Here is a 9,253-nt window from a genome sequence, read left to right on the forward strand (position 1 = left end):
GGACACATGCTCGGTTTCAGCCCGCTTCGCAGCGATCACGTAACTTTTCGCTAGGGTGAAAAGTGAAAAGTGAAAATTTTCACGTAAAGTCGTGATCATGTAATGCGGCAAAACGTGAAAACGTGAAACTTTTCATGTGAACCTTTCCGACATCAAACTTGCTGGCGGAAAAATGAAAACTAGTCACTAATCTAGAATTGTTACTACTGCGCTAAGAAGAAAAGGTTTTTAAGGTATGATGATGTTTATAAGGTTAGATGTTCTACAGAAAATAGACACTTCTAATTTGCTGATATCAACAATTACAATTATATATTGATGTTTATTAATAATTTTTAAAGTTTTATAATGGCTGCAGCGTGGTGGGTAATTCAACTTGCTGAAGAAGAAGAAAGGAAAAGATATTTAAAGTTACAAAGAAGACAACTACGCGATGCATCTAATCCATTTGAAATATTGGAGTCACAATTTCTTATGTTATATCGGCAAGTAAAAATATTACAGCAAATAATATTAAATTTGAATCAAGAATAAATAAAAATATACATAGTACTTATGACATACAAAAAACTATATTTAACATTTATACTTTTAAAGCAAAGTTTTTATATGCAAATTATAAATTATAAAGTTTTAATTTTAAATTATAGATCTTCTCTTATAAATTGCTTACTAAATTAATTGTGTGTATATGTGAGTTCTGTGTGTTATGTAAGATTTATACATTTTATTTAAACATACAGACTATTGCAAGATGCTACGCTGACATTATGTGAAAACTTGCGACTTCATGTGTGACCAGCTAGTAGAGTAACAGCAATTCCATTAGAATTAAAGGTACCACTGGATAAAGATATGTATATACATATACATATTAAAAGTATATAAGAATCTGAGATGTTAGTGAGGGGTTATATTACATACAGCATATTATATATATAGTTTATTAATTTTAGGTTTTGGCAACATTAAGTTTCTTAAGCTCTGGATCCTATCAAAGAAGAGTCGGACAAGACTTTTTAAGTTGTATGTCTCAATCTGCAGTTAGTGGTGCAATACATGAAATTATAGATGCTATCAATATTATAATGCCAGACTGGATAAACTTTCCTAGACAACTCAATGAAATTGAAGCCCTTCAGCAACAGTAATCAACTCTTATTTTCTTTTTTTTGTTAATGATAAAGAGACATTAATGTTTCAATGAAACCAAACTCCTTCTTCGACAATATATACTTATAACAGTAATGTTTCTTAAATTCTTAAATGCAAATATAAGAAAATATAGTCAAGGAATAAAATCTCTTATGTTTCAGGTATTGGATTAATACTAATTTTCCAGGTATCATAGGAGCTATTGATGGCACACATATAGCGATTTGGCCACCTGGAAGAAATAGAGAACATTTTTATATTAATAGAAAATTATATCATTCTTTGAATGTCATGATTGTAAGTATATATATATTGTTTAGAGATTGATTAGGATAGAGACGTTGTTTTCGCTGAAAAGCGATTGAATAGAGTTCACTGAATTATTGTAGATAAGTTGACGTGATTTATTGTACTGAATAACTCGAGGTCCGCTACTCCGAATTGACCCGACTTTTCTTAGAGACGACCGAAATGATAGTGCCCGACAATAGCGTCGGAGAGAGCGAAGATTCGCATGCTAGCGAGCAAACCGTCGTGGATTCCGTTTATTGGTTCGAACGGGCCGAGTGGGAACGAAACCGACAATACAGGCATCAAAACAAGCTCGGCTTGACATAAAGAGCGATAGATTAAGATCGATCGATGTATTGATCTATACGAGACCCCTTAAAGTGTGATAGTGTAATTGCCGATCGGATTGCCGGTAACATTATATACATAGAGGAGAATCCCTTATTATGAGATATGCTCCTAATATGAGATAATGGAGTTTCTGCTAAACTAGTGAGCACTATCTGTTAATTCCACCATGAACTTATTACTCTTGGTGTAAAATGTATTTAGTGAACAATTCATTGTTCGTTATTGCGTTTAGCCTTTGCAAGAAAAGGTTTGTGAAATTGTGAACATGTCAAAGGAACTTAAGGTAAGTCTTTATACCTTGTTTATTACATAATAAAGAAATGGTTGGCAATAAATTCAGTATGCAATGATAGAGTAGAATCGTATTAACAGGAAAATAGGCGATTTGTTGAATTGCTTAATTGCAGAGGTTAGATTTCATGATCGCGGAACCGCTAGGCGTATGGTTCGTATAATGAGATATTCAGGGTACTCTTAATATGAAATAATTATTGCTCGAATATGAAGATTATGTAGTGTAATAAAAAGAAAGAAAATACTACTTAAGGTTAAAGAAAAGTTAATACGAATTTATATTACGAATTTTTGTGTATTTAATTTTTATAGAATCTGACTATGGAGGTTAGAGAAACGAGGAAGCGTCGACAGTGGAATCGTAAAGATTTGGCGAAGGCTGTGGCAGCAGTATTTTTATAAAAATATCTAATAAAGTTTTTTACTTGCAATACTGATGTATTTTGCACTTTTAACACCGATTTCTCAAGGTATCTTATATTAGGAGCACACTTTTGCGATCTTGCGTAAAGCTCTTTTTTCAAATTTTTTTAATTTTCAGAAAAAGTAATATTTAAATTAGATTTTTCATTTCACCAACCTAAAGCTTATTAAATTCTCTTCAAGATAACGTATTACATTTTTTAATTCTGCCTATAGATTTCCTTACATTCGGCAAAATCGATATGGTATCTCATAATCGGGGACTTTCCTCTATATATATATATATATATATATATATATATATATATAAAAGTGTGCGTGCGTGCGCGCGCGCGCGCGTTTATGCGTATTTGTAATATATATATATATGTATTATACAGGGTGGGGCAATAACTATTACCACCTTAAATATCTTCTAATTTATAAGGTCCAAAGGAAACTTTGTGTAATCAAAATTATACGGTATAAAGGGGGCTAACATATGGCGATAATAATTTTTGTCCTGGTGGAGGCGCTTCGAAGATATCAAGGTCACCTTCATTTTTTTTAATAGGTTCGGTATGTTTTTTTTCCATAATTTTATAGAGGAGCTTAAAACAAGTACGGAACTCATGACACAAAATTATTGAACAAGATTAAATGTAAATGAAAACGATAAAAAATACATTTTTATATTAAATGAAATTTACGTTTAAAAGATGTACGAAATGACGCTTTATTAGTATGTTTTGTCGGAATGTTTTGATTTTGACATTCCTCATAAATGAGGATCAACTTGTTCTTCAAACGGATATATCGATGAAAATAAATAGGATTTTAAATGTTCGACGCGAAGGCTGAGTGCGATTAGGATATCGTTCAGCGTATAAATTTTGCGCTCTCACTGAATTTTTTTGACATTCACCATAAATGAGGATCATGTCGACTTGTTCTTCAAATGAATACATCTTGCACGATTGACTTATCTATCGATACTACTTTTTATGTTTATCTTATCCTGTGAACTTATTAAGATGGCCTTCAAAGGGTCTTTGTTTTCATTGAAATAAGTTTACGCCACTATTTATTTTCATCGATATATCCGTTTGAAGAACAAGTTGATCCTCATTTATGAGGAATGTCAAAATCAAAACATTCCGACAAAACATACTAATAAAGCGTCATTTCGTACATCTTTTAAACGTAAATTTCATTTAATATAAAAATGTATTTTTTATCGTTTTCATTTACATTTAATCTTGTTCAATAATTTTGTGTCATGAGTTCCGTACTTGTTTTAAGCTCCTCTATAAAATTATGGAAAAAAAACATACCGAACCTATTAAAAAAAATGAAAGTGACCTTGATATCTTCGAAGCGCCTCCACCAGGACAAAAATTATTATCGCTATATGTTAGCCCCCTTTGTACCGTATAATTTTGATTACATAAATTTTCCTCTGGACCTTATAAATTAGAAGATATTTAAGGTGGTAATAGTTATTGCCCCACCCTGTATACAGGGTGGTCCACTTAAATCGATCATCTTAGATATTTCACTTGTTTTTGATGATACGAAAAAATGTCTAAGGAAAAAGTTGCACCGTTCGAAGGGGCTATCATGATGACAGAACAATTTCTTGAAGGCTATTTTTTCGAAGATTCAAAGGTCAAGATAATTTTTTAAAATGGAACTACATATTTTTGTTTGCGCAATTGTATAGCCAACATCGAGAGGAGTTCAGTGACCTATGACAACATGACCTTTAAATGATCTTGAACGTGGGAAACAAAAAAATCAAACTTTATGCTCTTCAACACAAAAATTTATTTAAGGAGGTGTTCGAAATGATGTCCTCCGACTTCAATACATTTTCTAAGGCTTCATGGACGTTCTACTTATCGAAGCCACCTTAGATTTTCGACGGTCCAGTAGTTTATATTTCTTCTATTTACTTGTCCATGGTTAGTGAACATTGATTCATCGGTAAACACTCTCATGTTTTGGAATTCAATGGAATGTAAGATTGAAATAATTCCATACATGTATTGTGTGCGTGTGTGTATGTGTATGTAAATATTTATGATTGTGAAATGCTTTCGCAGTTCAGTTCATTTCCTGAGCTTCTCGATATCAGAGTTTAAATATGACTGATTATACGAAAGAGGAAAGAATAGAAATACTTCTTATTTACGGTGAAAGCGGAAGAAGCTCTACAGAGGCGCAGAGAATACGGCCAAAGATACCCTGAAAAGCGTTTACCGTCTCGCGCTGCTTTTGACCGTCTTATTAAAACATTTCGTGAAACTGGAAGTGTTTGTTCACGTAAGAAAATGCGACCTCGTTTGCAAACTAATGAACCAGCAGAAGTTACTGTTTTGGCTGCAGTGGCAAATAATCCACATATCAGTTCTCGACAAATACAAAGAAATACTGGTATTTCCAAGACAAGTGTTTTACGCATTCTTAAACGCCACTCATTTCATCCATATCACATTGCATTGCATCAAGAACTTCATGGAAATGATTTTATTAATCGAATAGAATTTTGTCAATGGGCGCTACAACAGTTGGAGGTCAATGAATTCTTCTTCAACAGAATATTGTTTACTGATGAATCAACTTTCACTAACCATGGACAAGTAAATAGAAGAAATATGCACTATTGGTCCGTTGAAAATCCAAGGTGGCTTCAACAAGTAGAACGTCAACGTCCATGGAGTCTTAATGTATGGTGTGGTGTTTTACACAATCGAATCATTGGCCCTTTCTTTATTGATGGTACATTAAATGGTCAAACATATGCTGATTTTTTGTCCCAATAATTACCAAACTTATTGGAAGAGGTGCCGTTAGAAACTCGTTTACAAATGTGGTATCAGCATGGTGGTTGTCCGGCTCATAACTGTTGCACGTACAGTTTTACACGAAATGTTTCCGGAACACTGGATAGGAAGAGGAGGACATATCAGTTGGCCAGCACGTTCTCCTGATTTGAATCCTTTAGACTTTTTTGTGGGGAATGTTAAAGAACACTGTTTACAATGATGTACCAACTACACAAGAGAACATGAGAGAGCGCATTTTGAATGCATGTGCTAGTATAAATTCAGAAATGATAGAAAGGGTAAGAGTATCATTTGTGCATCGTATTAGAAAATGTATTGAAGTCGGAGGACATCATTTCGAACACCTCCTTAAATAAATTTTTGTGTTGAAGAGCATAAAGTTTGATTTTTCTGTTTCCCGCGTTCAAGATCATTTAAAGGTAATGTTGTCATAGGTCGCTGAACTCCTCTCGATGTTGGCTATAAAATTGCGCAAACAAAAATATGTAGTTCCATTTTAAAAATTATCTTGACCTTTGAATCTTCGAAAAAATAGCCTTAAAAAAATTGTTCTGTCATCATGATAGCCCCTTCGAACGGTGCAACTTTTTCCTTAGACATTTTTTCGTATCATCAAAAACAAGTGAAATATCTAAGATGATCGATTTAAGTGGACCACCCTGTATAATACATACATATACTGGGTGTTACAAAAGTCTGGACACGGTCGAATATTTCATAAACTATGCATTTTAGAAAGAAATGTTTCAGACAAAAGTTGTAGGATTGTAAGTAACGCATTACATAGAAACATCAGTATGACCTTGAAGAGTGTTGTCAAGGTCATGTGAAGGTCAACTTGGTTTTTTTAAACTGAAACCCCAATTTTTTATTGCAGATTCTGATTCTACGGGAAAAAATACGTAACTTTTATCTGAAACAGTTTTTTCGAATCTTCGTAGATGGCGTTGCAATCGGCGAAACTCGGCCCTGGTGCAAGCTTCCCACCTGCCCCAACACAAAACGCGTTTCATAATAATCATTTCCCCCTTCGCCGTCCCCAAACGCGGGCTCGGGGACCATTCTCGTTTTTCGTTTAATACAAACTCTTATTGTTTAATGCATTAATTCAAATTAATACCGAAGGTCATCTGGAGTTACATTTGATTTCTTAATCGCAAACTTCTACTTTTTACTCCAGGTGACGACAAGAGTGGATAAATTAACTACTTTTAGCACTACCCAGGAACAACAACGTGGACGTAGTAGTTTCCTGTTCCCTTCGGGGTGCTTGTGTCACGTCCGGGGAAGTGAGAACGTTGCTAACCTGGTTTCTGAGCTAACCTAGCCCTCGGTAGTTTAACATCAGATGCTCTCTTTTGATTTAGGGTCAATCTGCATACATCGACTTTACCCGGGAATGGAGAGAGCTTGGATCAACTTACAATGATGACAAAGTTATCTTTCCGAATCAAAACTATGAATGTATAATTGTTGATTAATAAAATATAATCTATGACTCTATGATGCTGGTATTATTTATTACTATGTATTAAATCTAATTAATAACGACAAAGGAAAATAATAAAGGTAGTAGGTGCTAACCAAAAATTAAGTAGTATAACTCAAGTAGTATAACTCAAGTAGAATAACTCGAGTAGTAACTAACCTTATATTCACTCTTCTGGTCCACGCTTGAAGCGGTTGAATGCTTTCAAGCGACTGAGTCAATTCGTAAGTCAAATTTCCATAAATAAGTTAACGAATAAAATTGAAAGTGAATAAAATTAAAAAGGTGAAAATAAAATTATGATTATTGAATGAATTATAACTTTATTCTTCTGTAGTTGTTTCCAATTCTTCTGGAATTTCGTGTGTCATAGTAGTATTGTTAATATTAGGTTGGTGTAAATGAAATGGCCGTTTTTCTTATTTTAAACTTCTCACCTTTGTAGTTCACCTTTCTTCCTCGCCGACAGCGCTGTGTGTATACTATATCAAATGTACATTTCCCGCGCGTGAATTTGTATACATAATCTGACTTTTTTAGTAGGATAGTGGTTGTTGAAATTCATGTTTATGTCAAGATGGAAAATAAGGAAATTCGAATAATTTCTTTGTACGAGTTCAAACTTGGTCATAGTGCGGCCCTGGTAACGTAAAATATTAATACGGCTTTCGGCGAAGGTTCCGCGAATGAAAGAAGAACGAGGCGTTGGTTTGAAAAGTTTCGATCTGGAGACACAAACCTTGACAATTTGCCTCGTGGACATGCACCTTTCGTCATTGATGACACTATTTTAAAGGACATGATCGAAGTGGATCCGACATTAACAGTTCGAGAGGTTGCAGAAAGGCTCAATGTTCATCACTCAACTGTCGTCAGACATTTACGAAGGCTGGGAAAAGTGAAGAAGTTGGATAAATGGATTCCCCATGAATTGACGGAGAGAGACAAAATAAGACGTTTAGAAACCTGCATTTCTTTGCTTTCCCGGCATAATAATGATGGAATATTGCACAGAATTGTGACGTGCGATGAAAAATGGATATTATATGATAACCGTCGACGATCTGCACAGTGGCTGAATGTGAATGAGCCTCCAAAACGTATGCCAAAGCCGAACCTTCATCCCAAAAAGATTATGGTTTCAATATGGTGGTCAAGTAAGGGAATCGTGCATTATTCATTTAACAAACAAGGTGAGGCTATAAACGCTGATAAATACTGTCAGGAAATTGACGTTATGTATGCAAATCTGTGCGCTCAACAGCCGGCATTGGTCAATAGACATGGTGTATTGTTACTTCACGATAATGCTAGGTCACACGTTGCAAAAAAGACCATAAAAAAATTATTCGAGTTAAACATCGAAGTTCTCCCTCATCCTCCTTATTCTCCAGATATTTCACCGACTGATTATCATTTGTTCAAACATTTGGATGGGTTTCTAACTGGAAAAGTTTTCCAAGAAGAAAAGCGTGTAAAAGATGCATTCTATGAGTTCATCGGCTCTCGTTCTTCAGATTTTTTTAAACATGGTATTGATACACTTGTATCACGTTGGAACAAATGCATTGAAATAGATGGAGACTATTTTGATTAATATAGTAAGTGTTAAGTTTGTCAAATAAAGCTTTAAAGTTCAAATTAAAAAACGGCCATTTCATTTGCACCAACTTAATATTATCAATTAAAGTTATTCGAACAAATCTTTCTAGCTTCATAAAGTACGCGTTCACAATTGGATCCGGTCGGGGGTTCTGAATTAATTCAATTTCCTCAATAAATTCTATGTCGGATTCATCGCAGGTTAAATTAATAATTTCCGATTCCTCGGTAGTAGGTTGAGGTAAAGCTCCTGTTCCTGGATCCTCAGTCTCGGCGGATGTGTCGCCACTTCCAGAGGGGTTTTGATGTGGAAAATTGCTACTGGTGGGTGATGGAGATAAGGGCAGCTCTTTGCCCTCTGATGATGTCGAAGGAACCTGGTCGGTGCTTTGCTCGAGACGATGGTCTGATCTATTAAGATTCTTTAAAAATTTCAGATACTGTTCTTGGCGCAACCTTTGAAGATATTCAATCCTCTCTCTTTTACGGCGTCCAGCCCTATGGCGCCTTTTCTTTACCATCTACATAATCAAAACAAAGTTCTTAATGTACTTAGAGCGTTTTTCGTTCCTTAAAGCGAGTAATCGCTTAAGTACTTACTTTACTTCCGGATTTATTTCCGTAACCGTGATAAACCTTCAAATATTCCTCCTCTTTTAATCTATAAAAGGTTAAGAGAGGATTGTTAACAATAATAACTTGCTTGATTTTATTAGGAAATTTTATTTGCTCAATAATGTATTTAAAAATGGACCTAGAGCGATTTCTCGCTCTGAGCGAATTAGTGGAACGGATTATAGCGGATATTGCTGTGATTGCT

At 34.6% G+C, this 9,253-nt stretch overlaps 2 protein-coding genes across 2 annotated transcripts; both read left to right on the top strand.

The window, feature by feature from the left end:
* The first annotated feature begins 743 nt into the window (after positions 1-743).
* Positions 744-6,814, top strand: LOC105287999 (putative nuclease HARBI1). The gene is made up of 4 exons (XM_020034454.2): positions 744-837; positions 957-1,147; positions 1,317-1,452; positions 6,523-6,814. The coding sequence occupies exons 2-4, from the start codon at positions 1,029-1,031 to the stop codon at positions 6,667-6,669; spliced, it is 402 nt and encodes a 133-aa protein (XP_019890013.1). The 5' UTR covers positions 744-837; positions 957-1,028; the 3' UTR covers positions 6,670-6,814.
* Positions 6,815-7,145: 331 nt separating this feature from the next.
* LOC113563049 (histone-lysine N-methyltransferase SETMAR-like) lies at positions 7,146-8,948 on the top strand. The gene has a single exon (XM_026974063.1). The coding sequence runs from the start codon at positions 7,631-7,633 to the stop codon at positions 8,426-8,428; it is 798 nt and encodes a 265-aa protein (XP_026829864.1). The 5' UTR covers positions 7,146-7,630; the 3' UTR covers positions 8,429-8,948.
* Positions 8,949-9,253: the final 305 nt, after the last annotated feature.

The sequence above is a fragment of the Ooceraea biroi genome, chromosome 12 (assembly GCF_003672135.1).
Source record: "Ooceraea biroi isolate clonal line C1 chromosome 12, Obir_v5.4, whole genome shotgun sequence".
In the NCBI taxonomy this organism is placed as follows: Eukaryota; Metazoa; Arthropoda; class Insecta; order Hymenoptera; family Formicidae; genus Ooceraea; species Ooceraea biroi.

Excerpts from the sequence above, each read along its gene's own strand:
- LOC113563049 (XM_026974063.1), top strand. The coding sequence starts at position 7,631 with ATGATCGAAGTGGATCCGACATTAACAGTTCGAGAGGTTGCAGAAAGG.
- LOC105287999 (XM_020034454.2), top strand. The coding sequence starts at position 1,029 with ATGTCTCAATCTGCAGTTAGTGGTGCAATACATGAAATTATAGATGCT. Across the intron at positions 1,148-1,316 it reads ATTGAAGCCCTTCAGCAACA|GTATTGGATTAATACTAATT; the intron begins GTAATCAACTCT and ends CTTATGTTTCAG. Across the intron at positions 1,453-6,522 it reads ATTCTTTGAATGTCATGATT|GTGACGACAAGAGTGGATAA; the intron begins GTAAGTATATAT and ends TTTTTACTCCAG.